We start from the raw sequence: 22,634 nt of genomic DNA on the forward strand, positions 1-22,634 counted from the left end.
TCTCATTCCGATTTCATTCTTATATAGTGCTGGCCTGCGATATGAGTCAAGGCAGGCAAACCAGAAGGAGCAGCACATTGAATTAAAGCATTAAATCATGATGCGCAAAATGTTTATTTCATTACGTTCTATTTGATTACGTCATTACTCTATGTTTTTATGAAGTACAATATCAGAGTTCTATTTTCATTCGTTCATCTTCCATACCGCTCAGCCTCACTAGGGTCGCGGGCGTGCCGGAGCCTATCTCAGCTACCTTCGGGCGAGAGGCGGGGTAGACCCTGAACTGGTTGCCAGTCAATCGCAGCGCACATATAAACAAACAACCGTTCGCACTCACATTCACACCTACAGGCAATTTCGAGTCTTCAATGACCCTACCGAGCATGTTTTTAGGATGTGGGAGGAAACCGGAGTACCCGGAGAAAACCCACGCAGGCACGGGGAGAACATTTCAACCCGGGCCTCAGAACTGTGAGGCAGACGTGCTAACCAGTCGTCCGCCGTGCCGCCGAGTTCTATTTTCCTGATTAAAATTAAATGACAAAATTATCTCTTTTTGAGGGGAGACTGTAACAGATTAATGTCATTTCTATTCATATCAATGGGGAAAGATCATTTAAGATTTAAGAGCGTTACGAGGGTGGGCACGTAAAAAATCAAACTTATATGTCAGGCCACCCTGTATGTCCAATACGCGCATTTACACTGCTCTCGCATTGGCGCATGTGTACCGATTTAACCGATTCCATGTATATTTTTTCTAGTTGTGCTTTTGTGACGCATTACCCAATTGTGGCACTTGAGGCACGCAGGTTAAATCGAGCCTCAGTTACATAATGACAGACGTCGTTCGCAGGTGGATTTGAAGTCACGCTTCGACAAGGGCCACGTGCTTTGGACACAGGCGTCTCACCTCCTCTGCTGAACGTTCCGGGCACGTCCTCCTTGGCACCCATCACCTGCTTCATCAGAGCGCCGATCTTTGGCTGCCGCAGCTTATCCGACGAGTCTGTGGGTAAAGGCCGCGGTCAGCTCTGGGAGCGAGTGGCCCGGAAAGTCGCACTCACCCGAAGCGCTCATGTGGGTGGAGGTGAAGCCGCTGAGCGTGTTCCTGCCACTGCTCTCGCTGTAAGAGGGCATTGAGCTGATAATGGCCTGGAGGTATTTCTCCTGCTCCAGACTGGTGGAGTCCGCCTGGGAGGGCACTGCACACAAAGACGTACGGTCAATCGGGCTATTTCCGCACGTAATATATATATATATTTTTGACTGACACTTCACACATTCAAACTACAGCGGTAGAGAAAAAGGCTATAATCATTATTCAAGTCATTTGAAAAGGTTTACAGTATAAAATGAAATCCCTACATGGCGAAAATAATTACCCGAAGTTGGGGCATTGGGAGACTTAAAAAAGCCCACCACCCCTTTTGCGTGGAAGCCTGCCGATCGCAGGAGGACAGCCTTGGTCCGGGAATTCCGCCAGCAAACCACAGGGAAGCGGTTCTGCCGGTAACAGCGGCAGATTCTCTGGATGGTGGTATCCGGGATGCTCTGCGGAACGATGAGCAGGCCGGGATAGCTACGACGCAAGCGCACACGTGGGATTGAACGCTTCTATGATCACGCCAAACCTCTGCGTGTTGATTTACCGCCACTCACCTTCTGCACACCGTGTACATGCGGTTGACTGTGGAAATTCGGAAGGGTTCATTCTTGGAGCGGGTCAAGCTGTTGCTCAGCGTGCCCAGGCCCATGCGCTGGTAGTCGCGGCAGCACGCTCGCTCGACTACGTTACTCATAGTCTGTCTGTCTGACGAGCGGATGGTGGAGGACAGCGTAAGGGAGCTCTGATCCACCTCCTCTGAGACTGCGGACGCATAAGCATATACACAAATTTCACCCTGACTACTGGGTGGGTTGCAATGTTACGGGTATTTTTAAACTTAGAAACATTTCGAGGCAATTAACCAGGAATTGACAAAATCGACTTATTAATGAGGATTGTAGTGAGTTTTAGCCTACCTGAAATTTCATCCTCATCCATCTCTGACTGAAAGCTGCTCCTGTTCTCCCAGGTAGGTGGAGAGTATTTCTTTTTCGTCACGTACTGACGGCCGATGGTCCGCTTGGCGCTCTTTACCAGGTTTTTGGAAAGTGTCCTGAGAGTAACAAAGATGTTTACAAATCCCTCATCATGCTAGGTCACGAACATGTTTGACAGTTACAGGGCATAAGAAGACATAATAAATGTAGAAGACTGTGAAACCCAAACTCCTCATCCCCTGTCAAAATGTAGATTTTTAATTTTTTTTATTTCGTGATCGGATATATTTTATCTAGCAATTTAAAATGACTGCAATTTCTCTCTCTTTCACTCTTTTTTTTTTTTTTTTTTTACATTTTACCCGTCAAGTAATGACGTCCCTTTCCAAATTCCTCATGATCTTAAAAGTTACTGGGATCTTTGTCAAAATGTTAAAAAAATAATAATTATTTTTAAAAATACTTTCTTTTTTTTTTCTTTTCCATTCACATTTCCCACCAATGTCTGGTGTGATTTCCTGCCAAAAAATATCCATTCAGGAAATGCTAAATCACTTCAAGTCAAGCTTTGTCCAGAGTAATTTAGGAGTTAATTGTGAATGTCGCTGGCATCGGGCGGAAACCTTGCATCTCCAAAACCATCACTTTTAAGGAAACTAAAAGAACGGCATGTTTGGTGAGCCAATTAAATTGCATCGTCAAAGACAGCGAGCCGTTTTCAAAACTTTAGATTGGTCAATATTCGTCAAGATAACATCCTCGTGGAAATTGACCATAGTATAGTATAGTATTGATTTGTGAAAAATTGCAATGGACCAAAATTGGACATAGGTGGTTTCGTCCCAACGTCAGCGATATGTTACTCTCTAATTTAGTATTAGTGGCTTGGGGTAGTAATTTCTGTTTAAAAATACCAGAAGTTTGGTAAAATTCAGAGGTTCATACTTGAGTGACTGGTTCTTGTCCTTGGTCTTGTGCTCCACTACCAGCTTGCCACTCTGACCGACGGTGAAGGCGAACGTTCCCTGCACGTGCTGGGGGTAGCGTAGCTTGTGCATGTGCTTCCTGAAAACCTCCGCGAGGTCAGCCGCCACCTCCTCGTCGAACATGATCTTCATCAGCTGCGGACGGAGAGAACGCGTGTCAAAGAATGACTGTAAAGTCGGGTACAACGTGCGTGGTCACAATTACAGTAAATCCTCACCATCGTGAAAATTTGCAAGTAATTGGCGACCGCACAAAGATTTTTCATTGACTATTGATGCCACAAGATGGCGGCAACGCTTTTTATATTAGACAATGCTACGGCCTGAGTAAATGAGGCTGCTTCCCTGAGTTCGACATCGGCGCTTGGCACCAAGATGCCAACAGATGGTGGCAAAGCAATATTTATAGTCTAGTCATTTCCTTTCTTCATACAGTTCTACAGTACCTGGAAGGTGCAGGACCGTAGCTGTAACGCCTCCTGAACAACCTGCTCCATGGGTGAAGATACAGAGATTCTCTTCTCCTTGGTCAACGACGCGATGGGGAAGGAACGAGTAACAGTCTGCTCGCCCACTGCAGTAGGGAAGCCCATAATAAATACACACATTTATGGCGTGTACAATTTCAGTTTCAAGATTTCTATTATTTTCTTTTATTTAACAAACATTTAGTCGAAGCGGGTCAAATTTGCACATGGCACGTGTACTGTATAGGCTCTCACCCAGAGGGTCGGTGGGAGTGCCCTTGAAGATGAGCCGGTAGGTGGTGAGGAAGATGGCTCCCTCTGCGGGCAGCAGGGGCGGGCCTCCCATCATCCCCGTGGCCTCCTCGCGCCCGTCTGGGATGAGGTAAACGCGCATGCCGTCCATCACCAGCTCCTCGCCTGCCAGAAGGGTCGGCCTCAGCAGCCTGGGCTGGGTGGAGAGAACAGAGATGGAGCGAGACCGGGATTAATGATGCCGAAGCAGAAAGAACACGAACGAGCCCAAGGGGGCTGAAAGTGGAGAAACTGACAAAGAGAACAACAACCATGCACTTTACCACTCCTGCCATAATCTATTTCCATAAACCTACCTTTTATATACTAGGGGTGGGATGCGATACCATGTCTTCGGATGTCAGTTAGTTATATTAAATATGCAGATGTTAAAAAACGACTTACAGTGAGCCGGTCTGTGTGTTGCGCGACTGGCCGTCAGTTGAGGGCCACAGAAGCTAGTGTAGGAATGTGGTTATTTATTACCCGTTTCTTTCGTTCAGTTAAGTGATTGAAAGTGCACCGGCGGCTGTGTCTATTCCTGACCACTTGCGGGGACATTACAATATGTTCGAACTAGCGGTGGCTATATTATTAGCTAACTATGTTTATGTTACCTTGTGCCTGCGGTCGTATATGGGCTGTTGTGTAAGCCAGTTCTGATTTCCTAGCTCACCACCATCGCGGCAACTTTTTTTCTAAAGAGCGGCGCGTGGGTCCACGGTAACATTAGTCCGTGCGGAAAAAACATCTCTGCAAAGCCTTAAGGCGGAGATTATGCTCAACCTTTCTTTGCAATAGAGTTATTTGATTAATTGTTTTGGCCCTACTATAAACACGCTCAATATTTACGATCGCAAATCATTACGTGCGTGCTCAAAACCGACTTTGGCCGAACCACAGACTCCGTGATTGTGACGTGAATTGAAAATGAAAAAGAATGATTGTGACGAGTATGCGCGTACCAATAATCGGGCCGAAATCGAGCATTTTTCCGATTGATAATTCGATCAAGCTACAGGCAAATGCCAAGGGAAGAACGTGCAACCAAACTGTCGTTACCGGCCAAGCTACCAATTAGCCTACCTTCTAACGGTTCTTCTTCTTCTACCACTCTTTTTATCTTCTTTGTATTTTCATCAATCCGAACAAGCTCAGTCTTAATACCTTAACAGACATCTGGTTTGGGGGGCAGAGACTCGCGATTGTCAGTGGAGATATCGTTATGTGCGTGGTGTGCTGGTCGTCTCGAGTACACCGCAAGCACCGTAAAAGCGAGAAGCGCACCCTTGCTGATTTTTTTTCATGTCGTGTGTGGGTCGCTCACATTTTACAAATCGGTAGATGTGTAAACCGCTTTACTCTGTGATTCCCACCCCTAATACTGAATTTTTACTCAACATTCAAATATGTTGCACTAAATATGTTTCGGAACTCTCTCATGCTTTACGACCATGCGTGTGAGTATGGCTGGCTGTAAACTATATGAGCCAAAAATATATTCTTAATATAATATATCATAATAATAATATAATATTATGATAATATTAACGTTATGACAACAGCACATGTTGTATTCTGTTCAGTGGGTTAGTTACCCATGAAGAATACCCACATTTTTTTCCCAAGTTCCGTCGCTTACATCAATGTGCCGAAAGCCACACGTCCACATTGTGATTATCTTTGCCTTTTACAGCTGATGATGAGGTTTATCTCAGCCCATGATGCAATTTATAATGACTAAATTTGGCTTACACTGAGCTCAGCCCCCGTCCCTCTCCATCACACCAACTGACGGCACCCTTCCAAATGAAGGCACGCACGTTAGCTCGGGACGTGAAAAACGGCACACGAGGCAGAGCAATCGTCACCCGGCATGCTTTGCTCAGTCGTCCTTGGGCGTCACAGACATACCTGGCGTGACACCGCGGGTCTGAGCGGTAGGGATTGGTGGAGAGGGAAGTAGGCGGGGCTGGCCGGGCTCGCTCTGCGTGGCCTTTCTCCAGTGGGGCGTAAAAATAGGAATTGGTTACCTTTTGGATCGGCGGCAGTCGTTTACTCTCGCGGTGGACTGCGTCTAACGTCTCGATGTGCATCTGAACGATATCTGGAACCGAACCACAGAAGCGTAAGTATGGAAGATGACTCCTTTTAACATGATTTATTTCATGAGGAGAATGATACCTGGTATCATGGTGTGGAGAGCCTTCAGGTGCTCGTTGGTCACTCCGCTCTCATTGCACACTTTGTCCACAAAGCGGTTGATGAAGCGCACCACCGAGTTGGCCACGTCGGAGCTCTCGGCATCCTCGAAGCCGCTCTCTGTGTCGTAACTTTCCGCCATGCTCCCTGCAATACTACGGGACCCGCGCCCCCCCCCCCCCCAAAAAAAAAAAGAAAGAAAGAAAGAAGAGCCCTTGAAATTTGCTATTTTTTTCATCTCTAAAAGTTGTTTTATGGTTGACTTAAAATTTTAATTGCTAGGCTCCATTTGACACATTTTAAAATTAGATATCTGGGGACTGTTTGATATGCTGTGATGAATTAATTCCCCACTTTTGAATTCACTTAATTCATGTGAGAAATCCTAGTCTTGACAAACTAGATTAGAAAAAAAGAAGTTTACAAGTACTATTAATAATCTCGGATTAATCAACCGAGGATAGATACAAATACAGTAAAAACATGTAATAAAGGGAATCGCTCCTAAAATGTCAACCAATATCTTAATTGGGGAGTTGATAGCGATAACTAATAGGAGTTGTAATGGAAAAAAATTATGCATAACTTTTGTTATTATTTGCCCACCTGTGTAAATGAAGGAGAACCTGATGCAAAGTGATATTATTCAAATGGAACCCTGTGATCTATATGAACTACTATTTTAACTTTTCAAATGAACAACTACTTAAATTGACCAAAACCATCAAACTACAAAAATATTTATTTTATGCAACATTAAAAATAAGTACATAAGAAATGTCAAAATACATTTTTATCCAATATAAATGTAAATATAGTCTGTTAAAAGCTGTTATGAAATATTATCAGGCTTATTAATTGGTCACTTTCATTATATTTCTCTTTGTACAGTTCTAGAATTACACTTACAATACTGTACATACATTTTCCCTACATTTAAAGAGCACAACCTCAAGGAGCCAAAAAGTACTGACCCATAAAGAAACTGATCCCATTCCTACCTGTTGGTTACGTAGCTGTTGCTGACGCTCTCCACGTCCCCGAGGCCCGAGCTCCTGAGCAGGCGGTTCTTGCTGGTGTCCAGCGGCAGCAGCAGGTAGCTCATCCTGTTGGCGTAGTGGATGGCCTGGCTGAACACGGTGCTCTCCTCCTTCTGCACGCGTTCCGTCTGCATGTCCTTGCCGAGCGTCGGCCACAGGCGGCTCTGCTCCGACGCCAGCTCCAGCGCGCTGATTTCCCGCCCGCTGCCCGATCCCTCCTGCTGCTCCTGACGATAAATTGGATTACGTTTGCTGGTGATGGATCATTATGAAATCGCGAAGGCTTAAGTGTTAACCGACATTAGCCTATCAGCTGTACTCACCGTTTGGTTCGGATGCTCTCCGTCCTCCGTCTCCAGGTAAAGCGCCCTAATGTGGTTCTGAACGTCGCTGTAGAACATGGCCTCCCAGAACTGCATGTTGGTCCACACCGTGTGCTCCTGTACGCAGCTGTACGCAAACTGAGTGATGCCTGCCCCCAATTTCTGTCAGACCAACAAAAACAGGACAGCGACAGTCCGTGTGAAACACGGTGTGAAGCTCGCTTCAATTTAATTAGAATGTCGACTGATAAACGTACCCTGCAAAAAGCTGTAACCAACGGGAGAAGGGCTGCTGCAATGCCATGTTCATCCATATGCGAGCAGTCCTACACACAAACAGAATATGATGCTTGTGAACTGTTTCATAGAAAATACTGCATACTGTAGTTCCACAAAGAGTTGCCAGGGGGGCTTTTATTGACTAAATTGTAGAAGGGTAGAGGCCTTGGTTTCTGCAATATTTCAATTTATGTCACATGAAAATAAAGGGGGCATAAACGCTGTATGAAATTAATGGAAAGGTGACCTAGCGACTGGTGAAAATGAAGAGGTAAATAAAGCTACAAATCCAACCGTAGAGCACAAGTGGTAACAGACCTGTAAGGTGCAGTTCATCATTCGGACGACGTAGTCGAACTGCTGGTCATCCAGCACCGCCCGGTTCTGTAAGACGTGCTGATTGAGCTCCTGGGTCAAACACACCCGAGCCGCTCGACCCTTCAAAGCCCGCAGTACAGCTGGCATCAGCTGCAAAAGGAAGATGCGAATTGGAGCCATGGCGCTTTTGCACTGCACAGGACTGGCTTTACTTGACTTAAGTACACGACACAAAACTGCCATTTTTCTACAACTTTTTGTTTTGTAGCAGAATTGCCAGAACTGGAAAAAGTGCACTTTTGTCCATAAAACATTCGTACCTTCTTGGCCTCCAGCATTTTGTTCTCAAAGATATATGTGATGCAGTTCCTGACAACCTCCAGCCGACGGGCGCTGTTGGCCATCACGTTGCCGTTCCGGTCCACAGTGTCTCCTGCGGAAGGGGGGCACGTGCGAGGCTCATTTATCACTGTGGCACTTCAAAATGAAGCCCATTAAACACATGCTGAGAGAGGGGGAGAAGTTGGGAGGCCGGAAGTGCTGATGATTAACTTGCACCTCTAAAAACTTTAAAGCAGGGGGTGGGGAACCTTTTCCCTATTAGGAGTCATTTCAGCCGTCTGAGAGTCATTCAATGAGAAAATATGATGCACTCATCAAATACATGTTTCTTATTTTGTATTATGAACATTTGTGGTTCTCTCTATATGCCCCACGGGACGATGGTTCGCCACCCCCTGATTTTAGGGGAAGCCGGCCGCAACGCGCACGCTCTCCGGAGAGATCCCACTCGCTGTTACGCGTACACTTGCTAGCGAGATGAGAAAGGCAGCCCGCAAAGGCCACTGCAGTTAAAAACTAAGGCTCATCACTTGGTCGTCACGGTAACAAAAGCCAGACTCGCCACGGGCCGAGCCGTATATGGGGCGGCGCAAAGGCTGGTTTCGCTTGCGTGAGAAAACACTGGACCCTGAAAACGGGCTGATTTCAGCAAGACAAGAAATGCGTGCAATGTGTCGAACAATTTTTCCTCCTTTGCATCGAGCGCGTCACAGGCATGTTGTTAAAAAGCCTTTTAGGTTTTCCATCCAATTAAACAATTCTCTTGTGGCCATTCAAATCATTCCACATTGTAAACGTAACTCACCCAGCGGAGGCCCGGACGGCACCATGCTCTTGACCTCCGCCTTGACCACCGGTGGTGCGGTCTTGAGCTTGGCGGTGGCGTGGTCGATGAAGAGCTGTACCGTGACCTCGTCCAGCCCGGGGAAGGACGTCTGACTCCGAGTGGCTTTCTGGCCGTTTTCTAACGGTCGTTGGACTTTATGCATGGTCACTGCCGGGTAGGGGTTCTCCTACAGAGTGAGACCGACACATGAGTGGTTACGCACGAATATTCCTGAAAAAGGGGCATTTCATTGGGAGACGTACATTTTTAAATAGCTGCTCGGCCAACTCCTTCACATGATTCATGACTTTGTGCGGTGAGGCCTCCTCTTGCCGTATCCTCTCCACCTCATTGGCTACCAGCTGTGGGAACAGAGGAAGTTGAGAATTCCTCTCTCAGTGTCAAAAAAAAACATTTCAACACCGTTGTGTATAAAGCAGCAAGCAGCAAAGTGACCTAGTGGTTAGCACGTCGACCTCACAGTCGACAGGTTCTGGGTTTGCAATACAAGGGGGTCTGTGTGGCACAAACACCGCCACTGGGACACTAACCGAACCGCCGCTGGGACGCTAACCGAACAAATTTTAGTGAAGTAAATTCGGTTGGATTCCCGGACTCACATCATCAAACAAATCTGTTGCTCTGTAGGGAGGCCCCCTCTCCGACACGAAACCTGCGAACGCCATGCCGTCCAAAACCTTCATGAGGAAGTCGTCTTCTGTTAGCGCCCTTTGGCCGAGGAAGGCCGCCTGGGGAAAACACACAGAGTCCTCGATCTAAAATACGATTTGGACTACAGTGCCCTTCGTTTGGACGGAGGGCCCTCGTCGTACCTTATGGAAGCGGATAACTGGTTCGGGGTGAATGCGGATGATATGTAAACACCAGCGATAACCCTGGAAAAGCTGAGCAAACAACCACAGGAAGATCGCCCGGATCTCCTTATCCTGAAACACACATCACAGTCCAGCTGAAGTCCAAACATGTACACACTAGAATCAATCACTGCACCTATAGCTACAGTATCACCGATAATTGTAGTTAAGGTTCAATTTCTGTCAAAAACTACAACAGAGTCATCCTGAGAGTGCTTAAATTAATTAAAGTGCTAACTAGGGATTAAATGGTTCACCGATAAACTGTGATATAATTTTTAATTTAAAAAACTTTGATTATTGTTTCTACAATATTCAGCCTAATTTATTCTTCTGTGTGCAAGGCCCTTTTATGGGCAATTACGAGGATCCTTAATACAGTAATAACATTTCTATAATAATGTCCCTTCACTATTAAATACATCACTTTCGTTGTGAATATTTTAAATAAATTTTTGCAGGAACATTTGATTTGGATGTTGCGGTTTATAATTTCATTTCTACCTTGAAAAAGTGCATATGGTTGCTGATTCTATATGTTTTGTTTTTCGTTGACATGGCTTTTAGTAATATTGAGCGAATACAGATCATCAAGATAACTTTGGTCATAAACACAGTGATATGACATTTTCATATAGTCTCATCTCCAAGTAATAGTTTCAATTTTGAATTATCGTGAATACAGTATTCAGCGTAAATTGTTCTGCTGCTGAGTGCTCAGCCCATTTAAGAGAGTGACGCAATTACAAAGCCTCTAAATAATTAGATTGCATTCATTTTTTAATATTTAGCTGTGGTCTTAGTCATTGCGAGAATATTTCGTGGGGTCTTGCACGGAGGAAAACTAATTTTGGGTGTTTCTGTTTACAATATCCAATTACAAAAGGTACATAGGGTTGCAGATTTTCACCTGGATCTTGGGCGCCGACGGTAGCGAAGACTGAGGTGGGAAGGCGTGATCAGCAACCTCCAGCTCAGGATCCAAAACCTGCAGACAGCAAACACACAATCAAATCAAATCAATTTGAATGCAGGGTCGAGATAAACCAACAGATTGAGGCTGTCTCATTTCAATGCCTATCACCAATTGGGAAACGTGGGTGAAATAAGAACATTTTGACCATTTATTTCCATGTAAAACCAATAATGTGTTCATATATGATTATATTTTAAATTTTTGCAAATATCTGGGGGAGGCATCTATCTTCTTTACAGTCTATTAGAATGGAGGTGTCTAATAAGAAAGTTATTTTTTGGGTCCAATTTTACATGCAGTTTACACGTTAACGTTAACTATTAAATTAGGAGTGTAAAACTGAGATAATGAAAGTTACTACTGCAGATTAGTGTACCTTTTGGTGTGCCACAGGAAACTATCCAATATCACTTAATTGATCTGAAAATGATTTAATACCTATGAACTATGTATCTTTGGTCGACTATGGTTGGCAGCAACATATAGTGACCGGCAGAAAAAAGAAATGCTCTTTCACTAGGAGATACTGGACAAAATTAACCTGTGTATCGACTTTTTGGGACATTGCAAAAACAAAAATGTGCCTTGGTTCAATAAAGGTTGGGAAACACTGTCCAGTATTAGAGGAACTACAGTACATAACTGAAACTCTGAATCTATCATGTTATTTCAGATTCAGAAGAAGAAAACTTTATTCATCGCTGTGAGGCAATTTGATTATCTTACCTCAAACACCAACAACTTTGTTTATCAATACTCAATAATAATAATAATAATAATCAATAATCCCTCTTAAAAGAAAACACATGAACATTATCAACGTTTAGGTCAGAAATCACAAATATTTTAGACTTGTGCTCACGCAACAATGGCGTAAGGAGATCCAGACCGTGATGAAAATGTCTCTTTTCCTGGGTGCAGCTAAGCCCAGCTTTCGGGTTGCCTACCAACAATCTATAGCATCGTGGCTCCTGCATGCGTCCCACACACCAGATCCTATCTTTTCCATGAAAACCTTAGGGACAAGCTAACAAATTAAAGCTGCCTATTGGAGACATGATCATCGCTTTTCCTGTTTTATAATTTATTTTGTGTTGTGATGTAAGGCCTCTGACATTAGCGTTTATTTTTATTTCGTTCATTTTTTTTTAGGAAAATAATAATCATTTGATGGGTGACATTGAACAGTTAGATATGATCGTTCGTATGTATGAACTCAAAGGTAACTCGGACACACAATGTCATCCTTTCAAAAGGTCATAATTGATTACTCATGCATTTAAATAGGAGTAACCAGATGACATGAAAATCATTTAAACTTTATGGGCAATAATGTATGTTAAAGGCTCCACTGTGTCATTCCATTCATACAGACCGTCCGGTTCGTCACATGACTATAACCATACGTCATGTAAAAGTCAAATATTGGGTCAGGGTTCATTTTTTTGTTTAAGACTACAGATGTCCACAAATATCTGTTCCCACTTATAATGTTGTTTTCTTGCTAAAAGTATTTCACAGAGCAAAGTTCAAATGTCTCAATATATTCTTTAGGACATGCTTTGTGGAAGTGAGTGACCCTACTATCACACATTGTTTTTACTTATCCAGAGAAATGTGTTGGGCAAATTGTAATCCACTGGGAATTCCTAAAAGCGAGAGGAACATGTGAAGGGAAAATGAAACTCATCCATTTGTGGCGAGTACTCAAACGATACCCTTTGTTGTACAAGTTGATGATTCAGATTAAGTTTCACCATGAATTAGTGTCTTTTCATATTGCCTAATGTTGTGTAATGACAAGGTGGAGATATCGTAAATAGCCTCATGTGGTAGAAGGCCATTTTTTTGTGGTTGTATTGGTCCATGACATGGCCAGCACAGCCCAACATAGTGAATGTCCTTCGTCGCTTAAGAAAGCATGTCGACTACCTAAGAATAGAGTAACAAGCCTTATAAATTAGCCAAAAATGCTTTCCGAAATTAAAAGACATAAATGTCTACTCATAAATCATACTTTTGTGTCATTTTCAGAATTTGGCAACCCAAATCATATCACACGCATGAATCTGGTCTTGTCCCAATACCAAAATTCTGATTCCGATACTATACTCGCATAAAGGACCTTGACACCGATACTGAAACGGTGCCGTGGGAAACAAACTGGAACATCAGGAGAGCAGTGGAATAATAGATGACAAAACATTCATTAAAATTATAATACATGTTCCTTCTGAATAAAATAAAATACAAATTGACACAGCAGCTCAGCAATTAAACATCTAAACGCTTCTTTCTTTTGTTCTTTCTTGCGGCCATTTATTTTCTGTCTCTTTCTCTCCTTCTTGCAAAAACACTCAAAAAGGTGCCGCCCACTTTTGACACAGAGGAGACACACAGGAGTTTACAGCCAGCTTTGTCCATGTCACTCTTAAAATGCTGGTATAAAAACACATGGTATCGTGTCATTTTTGACTCGAGGTATCGTGGTACTTTTCAACCGTACATGAATGTGCCCGATAATTTGAACATGAGTCTTTTATATTTACACATTCCCTTACCATGGAGAGTGCAGTCTGAGTCTGCTGGAGGAGCGGCTCAGGCAGCAGGGAGATGTGAACGCACTCCGGCATGGTGATGGTGCCGCCGTCCAGGTCGGCGATGATGACATCCAACTACAAACACAGACCAGAAAAAAATATAAATATTTTTCAGTTTCAAATACTGAATACTTATTTAATGTCAGTCTCCGGGGGATGTTGGTAACAGAACAACACTGATTTTCAAGCTTGCCATAATACGACGTTAACATTCAAAATATGGACTGTGAAATTAACAACACATAATGCATGTTGGTTAGTATACAGTATTTTCCCAAATATGGGCCGATGGCATTTATTTACTCCACTTTGGAGAATTTATTAGAAGTACGGGATTAGACTGTACAATGTTACCCCGCTATTAATGATTTCTTTTTGAGCCAAAGTCACAATTTGATGGAATACACTAATACTGGTACACGCGGGCTGGGGGAATTAGCAGATGGAATGAATAAAGCTCAGTGAGAGTTAACATGACGAAAAGGATTGTAGGTAAATTGGTAGTTATGTAAGCAGGGAATACTGTGGGTCGCTATGTAATTACAGATATACAGGTACCATCGGTTGTATTGTATTTAGCAGTGCAAGGCAAGTGCTGTACTGTATGTATGTTGGTATGTAAATAAATAGGTATTGTAGGTAGGCATGGAATTAGGTATTGGAGGGATGCGTGTTGCTGTAGGTTCAGTGGGTAGGCATGGTAAGCAGATGTACGGTGGTAGCTATGGCAGGGAGATGATGATGTTAGAGTGACAGCAACCCACCAGTTCTTGTGTCTCAGAGCGGAAAAATGAGTTGACGCCGATTATAAAAGGAGTGGGAGTGCTCAGGACCTCCAGGAGTTTACCAGGCAGGATGGGAACATATGTGAAGCTGCGGAGATATTGCACATTGTTGTAATATACATACAATACACAACGCTTGGGGCACAGAGCTAAGTTGGACAAGTACCTGTATTTGAGGGGGAACATGATAGCCAACAGTCCCCGGCAGGCATCTGTTAGTCGTTGGTAACTGCTTGACAGGAAGAGGATCTTGTGCTCCGTAAGGGCGGCACAGAACAGATACAGCACATTGACTATCCCTGGAGCAGAACAGGGTACAGGGATCATTAGGAATCCGAGACAGGCAGCATTCCCATATCCAATGCAAAATTAGTATTTTGGGTTTTTTTTTCTTTATGTGAAATAATGTTGTTTTTTTACTGTTTTGTTACATGCCATTTTTAGTAGTACTCCATGTCAACACATTTGATCATTGTCTTGTTTCTTTAACAAAAGAAAACCCCAGAAGGAATAGCTTTTGTATGTGGCAAAAGCTAATGGGGATCAACTAAACAAACAAAAAAGCGGGGTACACACATAAATGTTCTTATGTGTGTGATTTTTTTCCTCATCGTGTGTAGAAGATGGGCCATCCTTAAGTCAAGGCGGAAGAGAAACCGCCTGATAAAGCAGCTAAACCAAAGCCCCGAGATAAAAATCTGGAAATGTTGTGTTGAGAAAGCGAATAGGTGTTGTGTTGTTGCCACGGTACAATTGTCCCTACCCAGCTGCCTGAAGAGCTGCGCCACGCTGCTGCCGCTGACGGGTAGGGAGTCGTTGATGGGAGTCTGGATAACTTGCCGGTCTCCAGCGCCTAATGTGATGGTCCGCTACAGACAAAGATGAGGCGAGAAGAAATAGGATCCGTGAAAAGAGGATGTGGGGGGATTTAGAAAAAAAACAAGGCACGTGTCCCTTTTCAGAAACAGCAGTGTGGCGTGGGTTCAACAGAGAAGTGTAAATCAGCACAATAGAGGGGGAGCATTACAGAAGCTTAGCAGGTACGTGACAAACAAGCCATTCCAGCTGATCGCGAAGAGGACTGAGGTTGACGGGGCTCCGCGCCGATTTCACAGTAAATCCACACCAGGGCCACCGTATCAATAGATCTTTAAGGCAGAGATCCCACTGATATGGAAAGTGTAATGCTCGGACAGTTTTCCATTGTCCTCGAACAGTTGGCCGTGATACGGTTTGATATGCAAGGATGATTCGTTTGAGGCCATGAAGCGCGACCGGGCGAAAATGTGCCATTATAAAACAGCAAAACTCCCTGAACTTGCTCTTGTTATACAAGTTAAAACATTAGTATTACTCAAACAGCAACATGCTAAAATACGATCCCTAATAGCTTAATGTATTTTTAATCAGCATGTTCATTCTAGATAAATGATTTGGACTTGAACAGCAACGCTCTTGACAGACAGCCAAGGCTATCCATGTCAATTAGCCTGCGGGCTGGATAACAACAGTTAATGTGAGTATAAAATCCAAGTTGCACAAAACGGGGGCAGTCTTAAGCGATATCAAATGAATAAATAAATAAAGGGAAGAAGAATCTTTGGGTATTGTTTTTGTTTATGACTTATTTTTTAATCAAGACTCAATCTATATCTGTTGGAATATGTTGTTGGAATTTTGATATGACTTTGTGTTTGTGTACTTATATTCATATTTTCAAATTATGAAATTATTTGTATTTGAGCTAACCCTCTGTGAATTAGACGAAATCAAAAATAAATTGGTGCACCCTATCCTTTAAAAAAAAATAAATAAATGTACTTCACCACTTAAATCATTTTGCCCTAGAAAAAGAATGGTTCAAATAAATGAGCAAAAGTCCAAAATTAATAACATTCAGGTCTTTTATGGTAAAAGAGTGTTAGCTTTTTATTTCACTGGCAAAGAAATGCCATCGATCTTGACGGCGATTTTAAAATAAAGTTCAATAAAACAACGTCAATGAGCAGTGGAATAACCAAATAGCTTTGGTTATTCCACTGGTCTATCGATTGCCTCAGATCAGTACGAAGAGTACATGTTTTCCAGTGTCAAGATAATGCCAAACTCATCAATGGTGCAGTTATGTATGGTAGGATGGAACAATACACACAACGCTTTACCACTCACTGTTAGGAAAATAATCGTCACATCTGAGGTCTAAACCATACCGTGGCAAATCAAACTAACTGTACCACTTGGTGGAAACTTGGCTGATTGAAGGACTTTGACTTTGAACCAATTTAACTTTATAACTGATTGGTCAGAAATGAATGTGGTCGTAAACGGTTGACTGCATGACAATAAGTATTGGTCAAAGGAAAACAAAAGAAAAGCTTTAAAAAGGCCATCTGTGATATGTAAAAGAGGTTCAGCACAGCAGTTTATAAGTGCGCTGATTTCTGAAGGGGCAAAAATTACAACATGATGCAGGAGCAGCCATAGCTTCGACAGCAACATGCGTGCAATACTGTGATCTAACAACTGATCATGAGATATATTAAACTCCAGTCTCCAATTGTGCTTCCATCTTTTTTTCTCGACTTTCATCAATGGCAAGTAAAAGATGGAAAACCATCACAACTGCAATATGAATTTGGCTTGTTTGTGTAGTACTAAAGTGGAAGTTGAATTCTAGAAGAAAAATGCAACACTCTCTTCATCTGGCTTAGATATTAGATGAAATTATGAGGGGGGGGACCATGTGAGCAATTGGTCAAGTAAATGAGAATCTTGGCAGTTAATTAGACAAGTCTACATGCAAGAAAGGTTAAAAGTGATGGCAAATGATCAGCTGTTGATCACATATTGATTGTTGGCAAAGGGTTTCATGTGGGCCTGATTTTCGGAGGGAAATAGGTGGAGGAGAATAAAGTCAAGCAGGCGTACCAAACTGTCCCCTCTCTCCTCCTGGCCCAGCTACACAAGTACCCAGCAGAGAGAGAAAGAGAAGCACACAAAAAGTAACCCACAAAATAACATACAGATTACAACCGACCGCGGCCATAGGATAAGATGAACCTGGTACGGATATGACAGTTTGTCAAATCAAGCGATAACCCCAAAACAAAATAAAACATGAAGAAGCATCGAAATGCATCAAATAAAATGCAAAAACAAAACAAAGCAGCACCGTTCAACGTAAAAATTACAATTATGTACAGGGGGTTCTCATCTTACGAAAAAGTTCTTTACCTACAATGGCGACATAAACCGGATTGCTACATCACTTAGAACGCGTCATAGTCTATCACTAACCTACAGAGTACGGTAATCCCCAGATATTCACAATTCACTGTCACAAATTCACCTAGTTGTATTTTATTCAGTGGAACCTATCCCCAGCTGCGTTTTTGTGATCTTTCTGAACCACCCTAAGATGCCGCTAAAGTCCTCTAAAATACGAAAGTAGTTAATTGATGCCAAGGAAGTATGTTGATGTGAAACATCACCATGAGATGCAGGCATTGTACGTCAGGGTGGAATTAAGTTTAGCCTGGGTTGTTAGCCGAAGACGTTACAAAAGAGTATTTTTCAAAATCTGTAAGCCACTTATTTTTCAGGGTAATATAAGATGAATTTGAAATAATATTTAAGTGTTTTGAAATTCTAGTTTGTGGTATATTTACAGTTTCAACTAATAATATTAGACAGTGATTCTCTAAGTGTGGTACGAGTATTAATGGTGGTACTTGGGCTCCCTTTAGTAGTACATGAAAGAATAACAGATTTTAATGTGGCTTTAGCTTTTTACAGTTCAATTGTATTTAACTTTGAAGTATAATACATTGTATTTCATCTTAAAGAACTGCTTGTTTACTCGTTATTTAAGTACAGTTCTTTTGTTTTCCAATATTTAAACACTATCTTCACGTTCAAACGACGTTTGACGTTACAGGGGCTAATAATATTATTAAATATACTTTTTTCGGAATAAAACCTTCTAGTTTTCGATCAACACTTGGACCGACGAGGCTACTTTATTTTAATGTTGGTCATTATAGTACCACTCTGTGAGCCAAGTATTTTTTGAGGTGGTACTTGGTGTAAAACGTTTGAGAACCGATAGAGGCAATCATTATAAAAACCTTTGGGGAGGCAATCACTCACTCGTGTGTTTTCGCTACAGTAGGGGCTTACTGTATAGTGCTGTTATAATTACAGTAAATATTTGTATGAAAAACACCTCAAGGTCATAAATATAAATCCAATTAAAAAAACACCCCGTACAGCATGCGTCTTCTTGTAGCGGCATATTCTTACGCCGCTACGTAAACCATTCATAACCTTGAAAATCGCGTATGTCGAGACCGAGGACCCCTGGTATCTCTTGATTCGAAAAGGATTGAAACCACATACAGTAAATAGAGCCGCAGTATACAAAGAGCCAAAACAAAGAGACAAACTTTAACAGATACGAAAAGTCACCAACACTACATGTCACACTAATAACCACTTTATATATAATATAATACCTCATTTTCTCAGTAAAGCCACACATCTCTTGCCTGGATGAGATTTTTTTTTTTCATTGCTTTTCGCAGAAAGAGAGCATCCACTTAAACTGCAAATAAATCATTATGCTACCCTAGATTCCATTTGGATGATAATAGAGAGTAAAACATGGTCTTAAAGGATTATCTTGGTAACTCAAAAATCATTCATTGTCAGGCAGCAACAACAGGAGATTATTTCAGTGGAGCACACACGATGCATTGGGCAAGCCTATAAAGCAGCAACATTTCTCACAAAATAAATGCGAGAGAATGAGTTGAGGCCTTGTTTGGCCTTACGCAGCCATATGTTTGTTTGTACATGTGCATTCAAAGTGTTAAGACTGATTACATGCGATTCGTCCATTCGGACTGCCCTGTAGGAAGCCATCTGCCATCCCATATGGTCACCTAGCAACTAAACTACAACCGGGCTGGCCGAGGTTAGAGCGAGTGGTGCATATTTTGTTATCAAAACGTATACGTGAATGTGCCACTCATCATCAAAATCATCATGATAAAAGGCAACAAAGATGACAAACAATGACCGACATCCTGCGGACACTATTTGATCACATAACACAAACAAAAGACAAAAAAGCTTTAGTGCCATTATTCACAAACAATTTGAAATGACTGCGAGAAAGGGCACATTCCTTAAAAAAAAGTTTTTCATTTGAAGAGAATCAACATGGTGCCGGCTCTTTGATTGGAAGGGAGCTTAGTCGATCGACAACGTTACCTGGAGACAGGCCAGCAGCCAGTCACAGGCCGGGACCTGAGGAACCTTGTCTAAACTACAAACTGGGGACTCAATTATCTGTAACAGAGAGGAACCAGTGTACAGTAGGGGGGGTCACAGATATGAGACATACGGGTTAGAACATCTGGAGACCGATTCCGAGATTCAATATATCCTCAAATAACTTAATAGGCTCCATACTCCCATTAGTAGTCCTACTGGTCTTAATTAGCTGTAAGTATATCAGTTCACAAATGCTATTGTTCGCAAAAGGGACATTAAATAGATGTTGTAGGTGTCCATGTTTATGTTCCGGAAAGCTCTGCAACATATTAGTTTATCTGCATTTCTCCATAACAGTCCTTTACATTTTGTGTTTCACTTTAGTTCCACTTACTAATTGTAATATACTGGTAATATTGATTTTAGTAAAATACATATAAACAACTAATATACCTGGCCACTATTTGCTGAAATAGAGTACAGTGGCCCACGGTTGCTGTTCTGAGTGAAAAGCCGCAATATTGAGAGACCATATAAAAACATTTGTTGTAGTTTTACCCCTACCACATACTTTAAAAACTCTTATTTGTTTTAAACAGATTGTAAATATATTTGAATACACACCAAAAATTGCAACCATAAACATGTCTCGAAAATATCCTGTGGCTTTCCTTTCCCAGATGTGGGGGCATTATAGCAAGTAAGCATAATGTAAAAAACGGCATTAAAAACTATTGTTTCGGATGAACCGCGGTATAGCGGAGGAACTCTGTATAAGAGAAATAGGAAAGTTTTGTTGGAAAATAAAAGTCAAGTTTTTTTTTTTTTCCACCAAGCCCAAAATACAGAATGCACGCACTAATAAAAGAGATTGTAAATGAAACCAAAGAATGGTAAAATGTCTGATACGATAAGTGAGTCTGACTGTTAAAATTTGAGGCAAAACAATACAGGCTTCCACTACTGAAGAGGGTGCACTGCTAATCGTCAGCCTACAAATCAAACTGCAATTCGACGTTGCGGGAAAACCAAAAAAGAGGCAAAGAGCTGACACAATATCTTTGCTCTAGCATAAGGAGTGGTGGCATATTTTATTTTTAGTCATTCTGACTATTTTAAGGCAGTAAGGTGTCGTGAAAACAGAGTTGGCAGTTACCTGGGAGCCTCCAGCGATGGGGATGACGCACGTGAGAAGATTTCCAATGACCGTCTCCAAGGGAACAGTAAGGCCATCTACGTGGACGGTGTAGACCAATGCCAGGCAGTTCTGCACAGTATGCATCAGAAATAAAACTATATACAATGTCACTTGTTTAAAAGGGTAGTGTTTTGTATTGTTTTAAGGAGCATAGGGATGGAGCACCACAGAGAGGTAAACTGGGACCAATTTGAGATTTGAAAACAAATTGCAGAATCTTAAAAAAATAATAATCCAAAGTGTACAGGCAGCCAGTGGAGGGAAGCAAGAATACGAGTTATGTGCTCCCTCTTAGGTGATCCAGTTAAGAGGAGAGCGGCAGCATTTTTCAACCAAGTGGAGACGATTGAGGGAGGACTGGCTGACTCCAAAATAAAATGCATTACAGCAATCCAGGACCTCCCGGTGCATAACAGTCCACTTTTCAAACTGGCATTAAAACCCATTTTTATTCCTTGGCATTCAACACAGCATGAGACTGGAGCCCTTATTTTAGTGCCTTATTTGTTTTTAACTTTGTTACTGTTTTATTGTTTTTTATTGTTGTTAAATCATCGTGTTTTATGCACTTTGTTTCAGCTGTAGTAATTTTTAAAGTGCTCTGTAAATAAATTGTGCTGAGGTATTAAAGAAACTATGATAACGAAACAAATGGTCAACCAATATTACTAAAACAGTTGATTCAAGATGCCTGTAGTAATGACTGATGGTATTTAATGCTATACTTATTAAAAATCTGTATACCATCAAAACATTTTTGTTTTTAGCTAAGATTAAATGCATCCTACCCTGAAAACATCAGTGTAGTCCAACCGAGACACCAGCACAAGACTCTTGGGGGCAAAGACCTGAGCTGGTTGGATGATAGTTGGCTCCTCGTCCACCTCATCCACTTCACCTGCCGGTGCCTTCTGCAACTAAACGCAAAGGAAATTGATATTAAAAATGGTGACTTTGCTCACGTGGTTGAACCTCAAACATTGAACAACACCACATTCCTAAATAAACTCTCTTACCTGCAGGTTGTCCTGGCCCTCCCAGAATGTGAAGCAGGCACAGTAGTGACGCTCGGAGTTGATGTCGGTCAAAACTGCAACGAAGAAGGAGGCGGGCTGACGCTCCGGGACCAGCTGCCAACCGCTCGGCTGGCAGAACTGTGTGAGGGGATAAAATGAAGGACAACAAAGTAAGTGGCTCACTTATCAAACAGTGGAAATGCATTTAAAAGAATACTTCTGTTTCTTATCTGCACTTAAAAGACCAACCACGGAATGGCTGACTGATGTATATTATGTTTTTATACAATACAGTGCTATTTTTCTTTATTAAAAACATTAAAACATTTGTCTTTTAGCGGCTGAAACTTATTCACAAGCTTGATCACGGGATGAATTGAAGTCGTAAGTTAAGGTACCACTAAATATGGCTCAATAAATATACAAATAATTGCAAGGAAAATTGAATTGTTATTGTAGTGATCAATACCATCACACACAGCAAACCATTGCTAATAGCCGCCTGCTTTTGTCCAAGGTGTATCACGGCCAATATTTTTGTTAAGTAGCTTGACATTTTGGGAAAATACAGAATTTTACGGACAACTGTTTTCTTGCTACAAAAACAACATATCTCAGACTACAACCGTTTTTCTTTCTGGACTACGAGGGTCAGGGTCTGTCATTGTCAAGCGACCGAGAGGCTACACGGAGCCACTATCGTGTCAAACGTTAAGCAGAATTGCAGTGTTGTTGGATGCACAGATTAAAACATTATTATATAAAATATTTCACTTTACATTAC

General features: G+C 42.0%; 1 protein-coding gene across 3 annotated transcripts in view; it reads right to left on the reverse strand.

The window, feature by feature from the left end:
- sbf1 (SET binding factor 1) overlaps positions 1–22,634 on the reverse strand; it is a 45,378-nt gene that overhangs the window by 8,353 nt on the left and 14,391 nt on the right. The window contains exons 3-31 of one of the 3 annotated variants that reach the window (XM_061762345.1): positions 21,851–21,988; positions 21,623–21,751; positions 20,793–20,903; positions 19,634–19,711; positions 17,288–17,317; positions 15,123–15,228; positions 14,526–14,658; positions 14,339–14,447; positions 13,536–13,649; positions 10,909–10,986; positions 9,957–10,070; positions 9,744–9,872; positions 9,387–9,485; positions 9,103–9,310; positions 8,276–8,388; positions 7,956–8,105; positions 7,616–7,684; positions 7,359–7,520; positions 6,997–7,262; positions 5,978–6,150; positions 5,827–5,900; positions 3,758–3,950; positions 3,482–3,609; positions 2,995–3,170; positions 2,029–2,165; positions 1,666–1,873; positions 1,389–1,585; positions 1,071–1,208; positions 917–1,012 (exon numbers count right to left, since the gene is read on the reverse strand). In XM_061762345.1, coding sequence (XP_061618329.1) covers positions 917–1,012; positions 1,071–1,208; positions 1,389–1,585; positions 1,666–1,873; positions 2,029–2,165; positions 2,995–3,170; positions 3,482–3,609; positions 3,758–3,950; positions 5,827–5,900; positions 5,978–6,150; positions 6,997–7,262; positions 7,359–7,520; positions 7,616–7,684; positions 7,956–8,105; positions 8,276–8,388; positions 9,103–9,310; positions 9,387–9,485; positions 9,744–9,872; positions 9,957–10,070; positions 10,909–10,986; positions 13,536–13,649; positions 14,339–14,447; positions 14,526–14,658; positions 15,123–15,228; positions 17,288–17,317; positions 19,634–19,711; positions 20,793–20,903; positions 21,623–21,751; positions 21,851–21,988 — 3,856 coding nt within the window. The remainder of the gene's footprint in view (positions 1–916; positions 1,013–1,070; positions 1,209–1,388; positions 1,586–1,665; positions 1,874–2,028; positions 2,166–2,994; positions 3,171–3,481; positions 3,610–3,757; positions 3,951–5,826; positions 5,901–5,977; positions 6,151–6,996; positions 7,263–7,358; positions 7,521–7,615; positions 7,685–7,955; positions 8,106–8,275; positions 8,389–9,102; positions 9,311–9,386; positions 9,486–9,743; positions 9,873–9,956; positions 10,071–10,908; positions 10,987–13,535; positions 13,650–14,338; positions 14,448–14,525; positions 14,659–15,122; positions 15,229–17,287; positions 17,318–19,633; positions 19,712–20,792; positions 20,904–21,622; positions 21,752–21,850; positions 21,989–22,634) is intronic. The other 2 variants (XM_061762346.1, XM_061762347.1) reach the window with 2 other exon arrangements.

This window comes from Phyllopteryx taeniolatus, chromosome 22 (genome assembly GCF_024500385.1).
Source record: "Phyllopteryx taeniolatus isolate TA_2022b chromosome 22, UOR_Ptae_1.2, whole genome shotgun sequence".
In the NCBI taxonomy this organism is placed as follows: domain Eukaryota; kingdom Metazoa; phylum Chordata; class Actinopteri; order Syngnathiformes; family Syngnathidae; genus Phyllopteryx; species Phyllopteryx taeniolatus.